The 18398-nt window shown below is 36.8% G+C and overlaps 1 protein-coding gene across 2 annotated transcripts in view; it reads left to right on the top strand.

Moving 5' to 3' along the window:
* The window catches only part of LOC134618399 (voltage-gated potassium channel subunit beta-2-like), a 291857-nt gene that overhangs the window by 153777 nt on the left and 119682 nt on the right, over positions 1 to 18398 (top strand). For both annotated transcript variants that reach the window (XM_063463773.1, XM_063463774.1), the window contains exon 5: positions 18056 to 18135. In XM_063463773.1, the coding sequence (XP_063319843.1) occupies positions 18056 to 18135 (80 nt within the window). The remainder of the gene's footprint in view (positions 1 to 18055; positions 18136 to 18398) is intronic.

Raw genomic sequence — 18398 nt, 5'->3', positions numbered from 1 at the left:
AATACTATGATTTGGTGGAAATACTATGTCTTAGTAGTAATACTATAACATAACAGAAATTTTAATTGGGCACAAATAACATGATTTGGCACAAATACCATGATTTGGCAAAAAAATACCATGATTTGGCACAAATACGATGATATGGCAGAAATACTATGATTTGGCACAAGTAGTATGACTTAGTACAAATACTATGATTCGTCACAAATACTATGATTTAGTAGAAATACTATATTTTAACATAAATAATATCTTTTGACAGAAATTTCTCCTAAAAGGTACTATTTCTGCTTTTTAGCAGAAATACTGTAATTTTGCATAAATACTATGATTTGGGATAAATACTATGATTTGGCAGATATACTATATTCAGCAAATATACTATAACATAACAGACATTCCTCCACTTAGTAGTAATACTATAACATAAAATAAATATTATGGTTTTGCCCCAAAACCATGATTTGGCACAGACACCATGATTTTTCAAAAACACTATGATTTAGCAGAAATACTATGATTGAGCAGAAATACTATGATTGAGCAGAAGTACTAAGATGTAGTAGAAGTACTAATAGTATTATGGAGGAGTAATACTTTAACATGGGAGAAATATTGATACACACACACATACACAGAGCCTAAAGGGAACAGTGGCTGTTAAGAGTCTGGGCTTGGTATATCTAGGTCAGCTAAATTGGCTGCACCTGCTGTAATCAGCACTTACACACACAGACACAGGGAGAGCTATGGGTTTTCTTCAGTGTATTTCTCACATTCCGGATTCCCCTCGAACAAATGGCTATAATTTCCTAACCGTAGGAGCTAGAACGGTCATTCTAACACCGTTTTGTTCAGAAGAGATGGGGGAATCTGCAGGTCTTCATAATTCAGAGATAAAATATAAATTATTGAAGATATATGACTTGTAATACACTGTAACTTAGTAGAGGCAAAGCAAAACTGCCTTGACTTGCCCTCAAACAACGTTTTGTAACTCTAAATCTATATGGAGCATAAAAATCATTCTTTCACCGTAAGAAACAGCAGGCTTTGGTGAACAGTCATGGAAATTGTCAGGTCTCTGTTGAAATCCATCAAAAAGATATGACGAGAGAAAAAAGTGCCTCATTCCCAGAGTTTGAAATCTGAAGAAATCTGAGCGAGGGACAAATTTCCTACCCTCAAACAAGTGTAATTCATGGCCAAACGGTAATAGGTGAGGAAAAGATTCTTGAATTGTGAGCATCAGGGATGTCTGAAGATATATTGGCACAAGCCTCATGTCTCAACTTTGTTTCATTAAGGAGATATGACGATTTGAAAATGCCTCTCATTAGAGAATTCCAGCGCTGATTTTGAAGAAACTCTCCATTGAGTTTCTATGGAGAGTTTTGAGACTTTATGTTACTCTGAGGAGATTTGCAAAAAATCTATAAGTCCCACAACCTTGATAGTGCCATTTTCTGAAAGCCAGCAAAAATACCTACGTTTTGATGTAAAATTTGTGGGGGTTGAGTGGAAATTGAGCGAGTAGCAAGAAGTTGTTCAGACATGAAGAGAAAATTCAGAAAGGACAAGTGCACACTCTGAGTTAATTGCATAGCAACCATAACAACGCATGTATTTTCTGAAAAATCACAATTTTGCAACTGAAAACTTAAAGAGGTATAAGATTAAAACGGTAGAAGATCTGAAAAAGCTGAATCATACAGCAATAGCCCCATAATCTGAGAACATTTTAAAGTTTGAATGGAGTTTCTAGGTGAAAGTATGAGGAAGTAGTTAAGTTTCAAAAACAAGCAAGTTTTAGCAGAATTGCGGAAGACTTCCATTCATTTCAATGGGACAAAAAAAAGGAAAAAAGTGTAATATTTTAAAAAGTATAATAGTAATAAACACCAAAAGTCATAGCACACATTAGCAGAAATAGCAGAACAGTTTAGAGTTTGAACTGAGAAAATCGGCTGAAAACTGAGGAAGTAGTTAAACGGCAAAAAACGTACGGAAGCAACCAGAATAAAGTACTAGAAAAATTTGCATTTCCTGCGAAAATGCTGTGTAGATGCCTTAACGCTGAAGCTGTCTGCTGAAAAGCTGAAAAAGATGAAAAGTTGCAAAAAGTTGTATGGTGGTTGAAAAAAAAAAAAAAGTCACCCTGAGCAGGATTTGAACCTGGCCCTCCTAGTCTAACGGCAACTACTCATTTCCCTGAGCCAAAGTCATTCTTACAAAGAAGAGGCGGAGAGACGGACAATTCTGCTGAAATGAGCAGAAGCTGCTGAGAATTGTGCTGATGAGAGGTGAAAAGGCTGAAAATTTTGCAGAAAAGAGGTGAATCAGCAGAATTTCTGCAGAAAAGAGGCAAAGAAGCAGAAACTTGCACTGAAAAGAGATGAATCAGCAGAGTTTCTGCTGAAAAGAGTTTTTTTTTCTGAAAACAGCCAAAAAAGCTGGAATTTGTGCTGAAAAGGTGTGAAAAAATGAAAATTTTGCTGAAAAGGGGTGAAGAAGCTAAAGTATACCAAATCAAAGTATTTGTGCCAAAACATAGTGTTTCTGCAGAAAAGAGGCAAAGAAGCAGAAACTTGCACTGAAAAGAGATGAATCAGCAGAGTTTCTGCTGAAAAGAGTTTTTTTTTCTGAAAACAGCCAAAAAAGCTGGAATTTGTGCTGAAAAGGGGTGAAAAAAATGAAAATTTTGCTGAAAAGGGGTGAAGAAGCTAAAGTATACCAAATCAAAGTATTTGTGCGAAAACATAGTGTTTCTGCCATATTGTGGTACTACTACATTACAACATGAATACGGATTAAAGATGAAAGAAACTGGCAACAAATTCCTCCACTACAAACCAGTTTGCAGTGGTCACGTTTACTAAGGCACTACCCAAAAGGTGCCACAAGAGGGCACTCCAACACAAGAGATGACCTATGTACACTGATGCACTTAGTACCTGTCAGCCTCCTTGAATTGGCAGAAATACTGTGATTTAGTAGTAATACTATAACATAACAGATATACTGTGATGTTGCAGACATAGTATGTTTTTGCACTACTCATTTGTAGTGAAAAAAATTAGCAATATAAATTACAGGTCTGTGATAGTGTATAAATTTGTAGTGGAAAAAAAATGTTGACCAAGGTGGGATTGAACCCATGACCTTTGAGCTGCAGAGCCGTGTCATTACTGATTGCGCCACCTGGCAAGGGGGCGGGCGGCTGAAAAACAAACACATCAGCAATCAGAAATAGATTGCGGTGAGAGGCGAAAAGCGCCGTTTTTTGGAGTTACAAAACGTCATGTAACTCAAAAACTAGGAGGGCTAGCAGCATAATTCTTGTACTGGGTGAATCAGCGGACTTTGGTGTATTTTGACTGCGATTTTCATAGCTCTTTGTACCTCCGTCGCGGAGATATGACGAGAGAAGAAACGGCTTCATTTTTGGATTTTGAAAACTGAGAGGAGGACAGATTTCCACCCCTCAAACAAACGTAATTTATGGCTCAACGGTAAGATGAATGTAAAAACTGCTTCCACTGTGAGTGTCAGCAGTGTCTGAAGATATATTGGCACAAGCCTCATGTCCTAACTTTGCTTTGTTAAGGAGATATGGCGATTTTAAAATGCCTCCCGTTACAGAATTTCAGCTGTGAATTTCAAAACCTCCCCATAGACTTTGAATGGGAAGTAACCAGAACATGTGTCACTTCGAGGCAAATTGCGAAAAAACGGTAAATCTCACAATAAAGATAGTAACATTGTCTGAAAGCCAGCAAAAATACCTACGTTTTGATGTATAATTTGTGGGGGTTGACTGTAAATTGAGCGAGTAGCAAGAAATTGTTCGGACATGAAGAGAAAATTCAGAAAAGACCAGCACACACTCTGAGTTAATTGCATAGCAACCATAGCAACGCATGTATTTTCTGAAAAATCACAATTTTGCAACTGAAAACTTAAAGAGAGATAAGATTAAAACGGTAGAAGGTCTGAAAAAGCTGATTCAGACAGGAATAGCCCAATAATCTGAGAACATTTTAAAGTTTGAATGGAGTTTCTAGGTGAAAGTATGAGGAAGTAGCTAAGTTTCAAAACCAAGCAAGTTTTAGCAGAATTGTGGAAGTTTCCCATTCATTTCAATGGGACAAATTAAAGGAAAAAAGTGTAATATTTTAAAAAGTATAATAGTAATAAACACCAAAAGTCATAGCTGGAATTAGCAGAAAGAGCAGAACAGCTTAGAGTTTGAACTGAGAAAATCGGCTGAAAACTGAGGGAGTAGTTAAGTGCCAAAAAACTTGAAAACTTGCAGCAACTTGAAAAAGAACTAGAAAAATTTGCATTTCCTGCGAAAATGCTGTGTGGATGCCTTAACGCTGAAGCTGTCTGCTGAAAAGCTGAAAAAGATGAAAAGTTGCAAAAAGTTTATGGTGGTGAAAAAAAAAAAAAAAAGGTCACCCTGAGCAGGATTTGAACCTGGTCCTCCTAGTCTAAAGGCAGCTACTCATCTTACTGAGCCAAACTCATTCTCACAAAGAAGAGGTGGACAGACTGACCATTCTGCTGAAATGAGCAGAAGCTGCTGAGAATTGTGCTGATAAGAGGTGAGAAGGCTGAAAATTTTGCAGAAAAGAGGTGACTCAGCAGAATTTTTGCTGAAAAGAGATAAAGAAGCAGAAAGTTGCGCTGAAAAGAGATGAATCAGCAGAATTTCTGCTCAAAAGAGGTTTTTCTGAAAACAGCTGAGATTTGTGGTGATAACAGGTGAAAAGGCTGAAAAATTTGCAGAAGAGGTGAATAAGCAGAATTTGGGCTGAAAAGAAGTGAAAATTCTGCTGAAAAGAGTTCAATCAGCAGAATTTCTGCTGAAAAGAGTTCTGCAGAACTCTTTTCAGAATTCTGCTGAAAAGACGTTTTTGCTGACAACAGCAGAAAAAGCTGGGATTTGTGCTGAAAAGTGGTGAAAAAACTGAAATATTTTACTGAAAAGGGGTGAAAAAGCTGAAATTGAGTTAAAAAAAGTTTAACTGTTAACTGAAAGAAATGTTGCCATAAGAGGGATTTGAACCCAGGCCTCCTAGTCTGAGAACGGATGCTCATCTCACTGAGCTAAAACACAGGTCATCCCGGCAAGGAAAATCAGTGAGGCCACTGATGATATGGCAGAAATGGGCAAAAAATATTGCAAAAAAAATTCAATATCTCAAAAAGTATAGAAGTTATGAGCACCAAAAGTCATAGCAGGAATTAGCAGAAAAAGCAGAATTTTTTAAAGTTTGAATGGCGAAAATCGGATAAAAACTGTGGGAGTAGTTAAGTGCCGAAAAACGTACGGAAGCAACCAGAATAATAAAGAACTAGAAAAATTTGCATTTCCTGCGAAAATGCTGTGTGGATGCCTTAACGTTGAAGCTGTTTGCTGAAAAGCTGAAAAAGATGAAAAGTTGCAAAAAGTTGTATGGTGGTGAAAAAAAAAACCTTGCCCTGAGCAGGATTCGAACCTGGCCCTCCCGGTCTCAAGGTAGCCACTCAGCTCACTGAGCTAAACTCACTCTTACAAATAAGAGGTGGAGAGACGGACAACTGCTGAAATGCGCAGAAGCTGCTGAGAATTGTGCTGATAAGAGGAGAAAAGGCTGAAAATTTTGCAGAAAAGAGGTGAATCAGCAGAATTTCTGCTGAAAAGAGGTAAAGAAGCAGAATGTTGCGCTGAAAAGAGATGAATCAGCAGAATTTCTGCTCAAAAGAGTTTTTCCTGAAAACAGCTGAGAATTGTGCTGATAAGAGGAGAAAAGGCTGAAAATTTTGCAGAAAAGAGGTGAATCAGCAGAATTTCTGCTGAAAAGAGGTAAAGAAGCAGAATGTTGCGCTGAAAAGAGATGAATCAGCAGAATTTCTGCTCAAAAGAGTTTTTCCTGAAAACAGCTGAGATTTGTGCTAATAAGAGGTGAAAAGGCTGAAAATTTTGCAGAAGAGGTGAATAAGCAGAATTTGGACTGAAAAGAGGTGAAATTTCTGCTGAAGAACTCTTTTCAGAATTCTGCTGCAAAGAGGTTTTTGCTGAAAACAGCTGAGATTTTGTGGTGATAACAGGTGAAAAGGCTGAAAAATTTGCAGAAGAGGTGAATCAGCAGAATTTCTGCAGAAAAGAGGCAAAGAAGCAGAAACATGCGCTGAAAAGAGATGAATCAGCAGAGTTTCTCCTGAAAAGAGTTTTTTTTTCTGAAAACAGCCAAAAAAGCTGGAATTGGTGATGAAAAGGGTGAAAAAAACATGAAAATTTTGCTGAAAAGGGGTGAAGAAGCTAAAGTATACCAAATCAAAGTATTTTTGCCAAAACATAGTGTTTATGCCATATTGTGGTACTACTACATTACAACATGAATACGGATTAAAGATGAAAGAAACTGGCAACAAATTCCTCCACTAAAAAACCAGTCTGATACCACTTCTTTGCAGTGTTGACGTTTACTAAGGCACTACCCAAAAGGCGCCACAAGAGGGCACTCCAACACAAGAGATGACCTATGTACACTGATGCACTTAGTAACAGTCAGCCTCCGTGGATTGGCAGAAATACTGTGATTTAGTAGTAATACTATAACATAACAGATATACTTTGATGTTGCAGACATAGTATGTTTTTGCACTACTCATTTGTAGTGAAAAAAATAGAAATATAAATTACAGGTCTGTGATAGTGTATAAATTTGTAGTGAAAAAAAACAATGTTGACCAAGGTGGGATTGAACCCACGACCTTTGAGATGCAGAGCCGTGTCATTACTGATTGAGCCACCTGGGAGCGGGGCCGGCGGCTGAAAAACTAACACATCAGGAATCAGAAATAGATCGCGGTGAGAGGCGAAAAGCGCCGTTTTTTGGTGTTACAAAACGTTGTGTAACTCAAAAACCAGGAGGGCTAGCAGCATAATTCTTGTACTGGGTAAATCAGCGGACTTTGGTGTATTTTGCCTGCGATTTTCATAGCTCTTTGTACCTCCGTCGCGGAGATATGATGAGAGAGATGCAGTGTTCACGTTTACTAAGGCACTACCCAAAAGGCGCCACAAGAGGGCACTCCAACACAAGAGATGACCTATGTACACTGATGAGTAACAGTAACAGTCAGCCTCCTACTTAGCCACTACGTAATACAGCGATATTACAGTGTACAAATTCACATAAATTTGCAGGGGGAACAAAAAAATGTTTTGGTACAAATGCTGCACTTAGGCACAAATATTATGATTTGGCAGACATTATGATTTAGCAGAGATAATATCATTTAGCAGAAATACTAAACTTTGGCACTAATACTATAATTGAGTGCAAGTACTTTAATATAACAGAAATACTATGATTTAGCAGAAATACAATGTTTTTGCAGAAACAGTGTAATTTTACTCAAATACTATGAAATAGCAGTAATACTATGATTTGGCAGAAATACTGTTTCAGTACAAATACTATGACAAAGCTAAAATACTATGACTTAGAAGTAATACTATAACAAAAGGGATTCCTCAAAATACTATGAAATTGCAGCAATTCTATGATTTGGCAGAAATACTGTACTTCGTACAAATACAATGCTTTGGTACAAATACTATATTTTGATTTGAATGCTATGATTTGCAACAAATACTATGATTTGGCACGAGTAGTATGATTTAGTACAAATATTACGAATTGGCACAAATACTGTGACTTAGTAGTAATACTATAACATAACAGATGTACTGTGATGTTGCAGACATAGTATGTTTTTGCACATATAATACGATTTCGCTCAAATACTATGAAATTGCAGTAATACTATGGTTTTGAAGGAATACTATGATTAGGTAGAAATACTATGCCTTAGTAGTAATACTATAACATAGCAGTTATAATGTGATTTTGCAGACATAGTATGTTTTTGCAGAAATACTACAATTTGGCAGAAATACTATGTTTGGGCACAAATACTATGATTTGCTATAAATGCTATGATTTGGCACATATACTATAATCAGCAGATATACTATAACATAACAGAAATTCTACAACTTAGTAGTAATACTATAACATAACAGAAATTTTAATTGGGCACAAATAACATGATTTGGCACAAATACCATGATTTGGCAAAAAAATACCATGATTTGGCACAAATACAATGATATTGCAGAAATACTATGATTGGGTACAAATACTATGATTTGGCACAAGTACTATGAATAAGTAGAAATACTATGATTTGGCGGAAATACTATGATTTAGCAGAAATACTATGTTTTAACATAAATAATATCTTTTGACAGAAATTTCTGCTAAAAGGTACTATTTCTGCTTTTTAGCAGAAATACTGTAATTTTGCATAAATACTATGATTTGGGATAAATACTATGATTTGGCAGATATACTATATTCAGCACATATACTATAACATAACAGACATTCCTCCACTTAATCTCATCACATAAAATAAATATTATGATTTGGCCCCAAAACCATGATTTGGCACAAATACCATGATTTCTCAAAAATACTATGATTTAGCAGAAATACTATGATTGAGCAGAAGTACTAAGATGTAGTAGAAGTACTTTGATTTAGCAGAAATACTATTATGGAGGAGTAATACTTTAACATGGGAGAAATATTGATACACACACACATACACAGAGCCTAAAGGGAGCAGTGGCTGTTAAGAGTCCGAGCTTGGTATATCTAGGTCAGTTAAATTGGCTGCACCTGCTGTAATCAGCCCTTACACACACAGACACAGAGAGAAGTATGAGTCTTCTACAGTGTATTTGTCACATTCAGGACTCCCCTCGAACAAATGGCCATAATTTCCTAACCGTAGGGGCTAGAACGCTCATTCTGACACCGTTTTGTTAAGGAGAGAGGGGAATCTGCAGGTCTTCATAATTCAGAGATAAAATATAAATTATTGAAGATATATGACTTGTAATACACTGTAACTGAGTAGAGGCAAAGCAAAACTGCCTTGACTTGCCCTCAAACAACGTTTTGTAACTCTAAATCTATATGGAGCATCAAAATCATTCTTTCACCGTAAGAAACGGCAGGCTTTGGTGAACAGTCATGGAAATTTTAAGGTCTCTGTGGAAATCCATCAAAAAGATATGACGAGAGAAAAAAGTTGTTCATTTCCAGAGTTTGAAATCTGAACAGATCTGAGCGAATGATGAATTTCCTACCCTCAAACAAATGTAATTCATGGCCAAACAGTAATAGGTGAGAAAAAAATTCTTGAATTGTGAGCATCAGGGGTGTCTGAAGATATATTGGCACAAGCGTCATGTCTCAACTTTGTTTCATTAAGGAGATATGACGATTTGAAAATGCCTGTCATTAGAGAAATCCAGCGGTGATTTTGAACAAACTCTCCATTGACTCTCTAAGGAGACTTTACAGACTTTGTGTTGCTCTGAGGAGATGTGCCAAAATTCTGTAAGTCCGACAACAATGATAGTGACAATTAATGAAAGCCAGCAAAAATACCTACGTTTTGATGTATAATTTGTGGGGGTTGAGTGGAAATTAAACGAGTTGCAAGAAGTTGTTCAGACAAGAAGAGAAAATTCAGAAAGGACAAGTGCACACTCTGAGTTAATTGCATAGCAACCATAACAACGCATGTATTTTCTGAAAAATCACAATTTTGCAACTGAAAACTTAAAGAGGTATAAAATTAAAACAGTAGAAGATCTGAAAAAGCTGAATCATACAGGAATAGCCCAATAATCTGAGAACACTTTAAAGTTTGAATGGAGTTTCTGGGTGAAAGTATGAGGAAGTAGTTAAGTTTCAAAAACAAGCAAGTTTTAGCAGAATTTCTGAAGATTTCCATTCATTTCAATGGGACAAATTAAAGGAAAAAAGTGTAATATTTTAAAAAGTATAATAGTAATAAACACCAAAAATCATTGCCGGAAAGAGCAGAAAGAGCAGAACAGTATAGAGTTTGAACTGAGAAAATCGGCTGAAAACTGAGGAAGTAGTTAAGTGCCAAAAAGTGTACGGAAGCAACTAGAAGAATAATAATAAAGAATAAAGAGAAACAGGAACTCAATAGTGTGGAAGCCCTTTTAGGGCATCCACACAATAAAGAGAAACAGGAAAACAATAGTGTGGATGCCTTGAGGCATCCACACAATAAAGTTTAAAGAGAAACAGGAACTCAATAGTGTGGAAGCCCTTGAGGGCATCCACACAATAAAGAATAAAGAGAAACAGGAACTCAATAGTGTGGATGCTTCCAGCATCCACACAATAAAGAGAAACAGGAAAACAATAGTGTGGATGCCTTGAGGCATCCACACAATAAAGAGAAACAGGAAAACAATAGTGTGGATGCTTCCAGCATCCACACAATAAAAAATAAAGAGAAACAGGAACTCAATAAATCCGACGAATAGTAATAAGTGTGACTCTTGGCATAGGCACACTTAATAATAAATCCGACGAATAGTAATAAGTGTGACTCTTGGCATAGGCACACTTAATAATAAATCCGACGAATAGTAATAAGTGTGCCTCTTGGCATAGGCACACTTAATAATAAATCCGATGAATAGTAATAAGTGTGCCTCTTGGCATAGGCACACTTAATAAAATTGTTTTTTTGAGTTTTCCAATTAAGGTGGACAAGGCTAAGAGTCAGGCTTTGAAATGAGCTAAAACTCTGTCTGGTTGATTATTAATTTCGAGTACAAGATTATCACTACTCCACTCCAATTAGAATATTATAAAAGTAACTAAGTACTAGGAAAGGTAGCTACTGCATTACTTAAAAAATGTATAGCCCTCTGGGGTCCAGGGTATAATTGGCTGTTTTTTACTACATTTGATTTTCCTCTACATTTCACCTTCAAAAACGATTTACCTCGCCTTGTCATTCTTTTTAGCACAAACTCACATGTCTGAATTTACTGTTAGTTTTTCATTTCAAAATACTGATTTTAAATCAACTGTGTTAATACACAATTGATTTAAAATCAGACAAAAAACATAAAATCCAAGTAGAAAAAAACATATTTTTTACTGTAACAACGACAAACGTTTAATGAATCATTTTCATAATTTGAAACGAAAATAGACAGCTGGGATAGACTCCAGCACCCCCCGCGACCCTGAAAAGGATAAGCGGAAGCGAATAGCTCTGATTTTATGTGGCCTATCCACACAATTTAATACTGGTATATAGTTTGAAGTCCCCACTTTTTAAAAAAAAATGGACACCTAGGTTTCTCTTGGGCTTACATAGTATTTTGTTACTGTCATTTTAAATTGGTCATGTGATTTGTTTAACAAGACTACTTTATTCTTCCTCAGCCAATGAGCAACACTCGTGCAATTGTTTCGCCCCCTAGCTCCCAGTAAGCTGAAACCAGCTTCAACCGTCTGTGTGTTGAAAAATAGTAACGCGTCCGCAACGCATTTTCTTGTTAGTAATGGTAATGGCATTGTAACGATAGATATAGTAATTAGTTAGATCACTAGTTTAAAAGTAACTACATCAGTAACGCTGATATCCAGCATGATTGTTTTCTCATTGAGATCTGATATGTTTTCTAATTATTCCTTTACTTGTTCTGAGCAGAGCATATGTACAAAAAGTGCATGACTGCAAGTCAGAAAGGCTGAGGAAAATCATTGTATGAAAAATATCTTAAACTGAATACTTTGGCTACAGTCAGATGTATGCTTGGACAAAACTAGCAGCACTTAATATTAAAAGCTCATATTACCTCCTAGTCAGCTTCAGCAAGTTATATATGCTGGGTCAAAACCTTTGCATTTAACCATAGTTGCATAGTTGTTTTCTTATTTAAAGTTAAAGTAACTGTCAGAAAAACTGACTTGGTAATTTAGATCAAGATTTGCAGTGCAAATGTGAAATATCAAATGTCATACTTCAACTGGCTGAAATCAAATTGTGACTATGGCTATGTGTTTCCTCACTCTGGTTAAATTTCTACGGTGGCTGGGAAGTGCAAATCACATTTACAACATCAACAACAAAATAACATTTCCGAAAACACTTTTACATAAAAAAAAAAACAAATAAAAAAATTGACAACAAAATAACATTTCTGAAAACACTTTTACATAAAAAAAACAAATTAAAAAATTGACAACAAAATAACATTTCCGAAAACACTTTTACATTAAAAAAAAAACAATAAAATTTACAACAAAATAACATTTCAGAAAACATTTTAACAAGTCCACAACAAATTAACAAGTCCGCAACAAATTAACAAGTGGCTCTTGACGGAAAGGGATTGTCTGAAATACCAGAAGTGACTCACCGATAGGGCTTTGGAGTTGACGTAACGTCGCAATGTATTGTGGGAGCGCGGCACCATATATCTGGGCCACGAATCAAAACAAACACACTGTGTTGGAAGGACGGTTGCTAGAAACATGCTTAAAAGCAGTTTAAAAGAAAAAGGACGGTACAGAGACAGATTGCGTCTGGATGCAAAGAGACGGTACTTGCAGAAAATAGCATGCATTGGAAATGTTGATCCGCATGAAATAAAGCAGTGGAGTAGAAACCCTGAAGACCTTCCGCTATTGATGTAGCCTGATATATTTTCGTACCTTGTCTGTGGAGTCAGCGCGTACAAGGTGAACCAGTTTCGCAATTATAAATCTCTGGAGGGACACATCCAATTCACCAAAGATTGGGTAGATGATTTGTGAGTATGTTGTCGTCATTCAAACAAAGGTAAGTCAGTTCGAGTACTGCGAGTAAAATGCGTTTGATTTTCCCCCGAACATTCAAATTAGTGCAAGCATAAATTCATTCATGAGGGACAGATTACAGTGAGAACATGTGGAGGCTCTGTTAGAGGGATAACATAGGCTGCGTTCACACTGCACACGAAAGCGCATCAAATCCAACTTTTTTGACCCTATGCAACCCATATCCGATCATCGTATGACAGTGTGAAAAGCACAAATCCGATATTTTCAAATCCGATCTGGGTCACTTTCGTATGTGGTACTGAATCCGATACATATCTGATGTTTTAGAAAGCGACTGCTGTTTGAATGGTCATGTCACATTAAATCCATCTTTTACGTCACTGACACAAAACAGATGCCAATTATCAGCACCGGAGAAGTGCCCGAGAAGACATCGCGAACTCTTCCTGTCCATCCCGTGTAGATGTTAGTGAAATTGTTGGGAAGACAACGTGAACATTTTATTTATACTGTATAATCTGCAGATTCTGACAGAAATCTGCAACTATCCTTTGAACCACCGCTCCTCTCTACAACAGCAATAAGGATAATTATTAGGCCATATGTAAATAACAAAATAACTTAAAGCAAAACTGGGGAACGTAAAGTCCGAAGCAAGTCTTTATATTAAGGTCCATCAGTCAAACAATACTGTTTGGTCTGGGTCTGAACAGAGCGCGTTGTGTGTGACGTCTGCTTTTACGCGTGCGGGCGGCTTTGAGGGTTCACACAGGAGCGCATTTGCTGTCACATTTTATTTGTAGTCTGAACAAGCAGACAAAAAAATCAGATTTGATCAAAAAATCAGAATTGAGCATTAAGACCTGCAGTGTGAACGTAGCTATAGTGAGTTCAGTGCATTGATGTGACATTGTCCTGAAGGATTTAGTTATTCTCAATGGTTAAAGAAATTGCAATTATTTATTCATATTTATTATAAATAATCCTAATTATATATCTTGCTTCCACATTTGTGTCCTGTGTCACTAAAAATACATTTATTTTAGTTTTATACATTGATTAATGACCTGCAGAATCTCCTTATCATATTACGTATTTGTCACTTAAAGTCGAACTTTGTGCTTTCTCCATCTTGAAAGTGATTACATCCTTGCACTACATACTTTAGGTTCATTTTCTGCAGGCAGGTTTCTGAAAGACAACAGGCAGATTTGGAATATAACATGCAGCGTTCTACAGCTGGATACATAAAAAACATGAAAAATTACATGTATGTGCTAACTTTCTAAACACTTTGTTACATTTATGATAAATGGATTAGAAAGTAGATAAAAACACATTTATGTCGGCCTTGGCTCATTACAGTCCTTGTCTTTAAATTAACTTTGTATGTTTCAGGTACTGCACTCTCAAAGACTGAATGAACCAGCATTGCAGCCAAGGGTCATTGTGAGCATCACAGGGAAGGTTGAAGCCGCCCACTGCACCTGTATGGCCGGAGTCGTGGAGACCTGCACCCATGTCGCTGCTCATCTGTTTAAAGCAGAAGCAACAGTGTGGATCCGTGGCACAAGGACTGTTACAGATGAACCTGCATACTGGGTTTTGCCTGGTAACATGACCAAGATACAGCCAGAGGTTGGCCATAAGATAGACTTCTCCTCTTCAGCTGCCCAAAAAACGGCTCTCGATCAAAACATAAACAGACCATCCGTATTGAAAGGTAAAAGGAGCCGTCCTCAAAAAAGAAAAATCCCACCTGCTACTGTGGAGGAGTTGTCACTGCTATTGGATACTTTGCTGGAACACAGTAAAGCTGTGGGTTGTGGGAATGACCCATAATGTTTTATCTAGGGGTCTAGATTTATGCCTGAAGTGCACTGCCATGTAAATAATTTGCATTTACTGAATATGTACTGACTGAGTACCACTGTTCAAAAGTTGAATAAAGAAACAAACTAATTTTTGCCTTTTTTATTTTTATTAAAACCACTTTATAGAACATCACATCAGTTACAATGTAGAATCCATGTCATTTATAGTTTACAAATGACAAAATGTTTACACAAAATCATGAAAGCGTTTACATGATATCACCCACTACTAATCTTTTGAAAAATTACCGCTATTTATACAGCACAAGACTTAAGAATATTTAACAAGAGCAAGTTTCATTTTTCCCTGGTTTTACTATCACACTGTTCACCAAAATGCAGCAAACCTTCACCATCTTATCCAGAAGGGTCACCTCTTCACCCTCACATGGAATAAGTAATCTGATTGGCATGGTGGTATGTTTGAAGCAGGGATTTCGGAGTGCCCCTTGTATAGCGCTGGAACCCAGTCACGATGTGTTTTATCCATTTCATAGGCTTGTTTGCCTGTGTTCTATAAATAGAACATAGTTCTGCAAAATTACTCATTAGGATGTTTGTTCTAATTTGCTATGACCTCAGAGTGCATCGAAAATAAAACTAATAGGCTATCCGGTCTTTAAGTGATGGCGTGACGAATCCTGCTTCTGGGCCTAAAGTAGTCTGCGTTTAATATGGCTTTTGTGTTGTTAACATGTTTAATGTTTTGTATTTTATTCTATTTAATCTCAAAAAGCTCCTAAAAACAGTCAGTGATCACTGTTGGCCTCCCTTGGCTTTTGTTACCGCTAATCATTTTAAAGCTCAGTTTTTAAAACCTTACGATGTAGCTACAGCCCAGCCCATGCAGCAGTATATGAATGACTAACCTATTCATCCTTGTGGATGAATTATCTCAGTTGTTCTCCTGGCTGAAGTTTGGTCGGTTTACAGCATCCTGCCATGAGATTACATTTGTTCCTGACCACCGAGAATCCTCACGTTAACTTTCATCAAGTTAGCGTGTTTATGTTATGCTCACATAGCTGTGTCGCTAGCGGTCACGTAGCACATCGTTATATACCAGCTAGCCAAACTTCAGTAACCCTACAAACGTCACTGCTGTTTAGTTTTCTGTCTTCATTTATGTCAGAAGTGATAGCAGAGCTGTACGTTTGAATTTGTTTCCAAGACTTCCTGCTAATTTCTAACTCCGTTAAACGTCATGAATTCCGTTTCATTTTCATGGATGCCTGGATGATAAACTCAATTGTTACACCTGGTAGAGCAGAACGCTGATCATTTTATTACAAATGAAAGACTTTAGATAGTTTTTCAACTCTCAGTGATGCCACAGTGATCGTTTGATTTATGGACCTGCGGCGGAGTTTGAGCCCAAACACGGCTAGTGACATCAGACTTAAAGGCCGGATAAAGAGTGATATGAACATATTTAGAGCTTACCAGAATGAAAATGTCTGGAGCACACCACAGATATTTGGAGATGGAAGAGAACTGGATATCAGCTCGTCTCACAGCTGCTACCCAGACTAGACGCCTTCTTTTGGTAACATCCGATACATGAGCTGCCTCATGTTGCTTCCAGGTGGGGAAAGAATGAAAAGATAAACCATTTTCAAGCTTATTCCCTTGCCGGTGTTGTGCGATCTAACATTACCGACCGCACAGCAAGTACGAACCATAGCTGGTGTTATCGGTGTGTTTTGGCTCCTCGTTCACTAGCGCTTTGTTTGGCCCAGAAACATGGCGCCTCAACCAAAAATCCTGGCCACGCCCCCTCTCTTGACATCACGCTCCAAAGCCCTATTGGGCAAATCGTTGAGTCACTTCCGGTATTTCAGACAATTCCTTTCTGTCAAGAGCCACTTGTTAAATTGTTGCGGACTTGTTAAAGTGTTTTCTGAAATGTTATTTTGTTGTCAATTTTTTTATTTGTTGTTTTTTTATGTAAAAGTGTTTTCTGAAATGTTATTTTGTTGTCAATTTTTTTGTTTTTTTTATGTAAAAGTGTTTTCGGAAATGTTATTTTGTTGTCAATGTTTTTATTTTTTTTTTTATGTAAAGGTGTTTTCAGAAATGTTATCTTTTTGTTGATGTTGTAAATGTGATTTGCACTTACCAGCCACTGTAAATTTCTGACAAATTACTATTGTTCTACTTTGCTATATGAATAAAGAAAACAAATTCTCAAGTTTGTTTCTATTAGAAAAATAAACGTATGGCAAGGAATTACTACACAGGGGAATAATGTTTACAAGTGTCACAAGCCAAAGTAAGTGTACTGGAGAAAGTAAGAAAGTAGCGCCACTGGAGATTCAGTTCAGTGATTAAATTTGGAGATAATATTTGGAAGAACTGAACATGATTTATTGACATAGAGAAATTAATACTCAGGAAAGTGATGGTGAAGCAAAGAATAAACTAGCACCAAAACACCCAGGAAAGCAGGCAGATGAATGCATAGGTGTCCTTATTGAACCTATGCATTAACCTAATTTAAACAGTGCCAAATCAGAACAGCAGTCACTGCAAGACCCTAAAATAATACAGAGAAAATCCCAACAATCTGAGGAGACAAGAGAAAAGATACACTGTGGAAGAGAGACACAGATTAATAATAGCTAATGATTAAATTCAAATTAACAGTTGGTAAATAACGAAGAAATGCTCAGTCCATCCTGGGAACCCCGCAGCAGCCTAGGCCTACTGCAGCATAACTAAGGGAGGATTCAGGGTCACCCGATTCAGTGTCTGTGTCCCGAATGCAAAGTAGGAGTTGGCTGAGGAATAATTCTTTGGAGGATAAACTTGTGGATAGCAGGAGCCTAGTAAACATAGCACAGAGAGAAGCTTTTTCTGAAGCATCCGAAAAACTGTTTTAGGAGGTACTTGAGGTTCTTTTGTTTTTTGTTTTTCATAGAGAGGGTGTACTAGGGAACAAGAGAGATACTAATACATCACAATAAGGCTGATAAATAGTACTGAAATTACAATAGACACACCTAAGCTGAACTGATTTTTAAATGAGTTAACTTTATAATCTGTTTTCAGATTGTTCTTCGCTTAGAGCAAGAAATCACCAAAATCAACAACCTTTCTTCCAACATATCTGAGCCAAATCCCTCCATACCTTTTGCAAGGTTCCAGACTTGGAGAATAAACTTAATAGGATGATAATGACAAATTTAAAACTCTAAAATGTATTTGAAAAAGGCACTAATAGGTTTGCTACAGTTGCAAACTTGCAAAATATGGTGGTAGTAAACTAATACATTTTCGTTTGTTATTATTTTTTCTTTCAAATAATGTAAGTCATCATTTTTAAGCGAGGGATTATGTAGTGTAAGCTAATATTTATCAAACGTTGACTAAGATAAAAATGCTCCTAAATATAACTGTGCAGCAGCTGCTTATCTTTATCATTATTATGTTTCTCTTCTGAAGGTGGCAGAAGAACTCATGACAATAGCATATGAGAATGGAATCAACTTGTTTGACACAGCTGAAGTCTATAACTCTGGAAAGTAAGTATTACTATATTTCAATTTGAATACAAAGTGACTGAATGAATGTTTTGTTTATGCAGAGTTACATAGATGCATCCAAGTAGTTGTATTGCATCGGATGCTGCCTAGTTATTTTAGAGATATGAGACAGAACAACTAATTTTGCAAGACAGTAACTGTAGGTTTGAACTACTGAATCATCAGTTCATTCATTTCCTTAAGGGTTAGGGTTAATTCAAGGTCACAGGGGAACTGGAGCCTAGCTGGATGTCATAGGGCAA

This window comes from Pelmatolapia mariae, linkage group LG20, assembly GCF_036321145.2.
Source record: "Pelmatolapia mariae isolate MD_Pm_ZW linkage group LG20, Pm_UMD_F_2, whole genome shotgun sequence".
In the NCBI taxonomy this organism is placed as follows: domain Eukaryota; kingdom Metazoa; phylum Chordata; class Actinopteri; order Cichliformes; family Cichlidae; genus Pelmatolapia; species Pelmatolapia mariae.
This window is presented reverse-complemented; position numbering and strand designations above follow the sequence as displayed.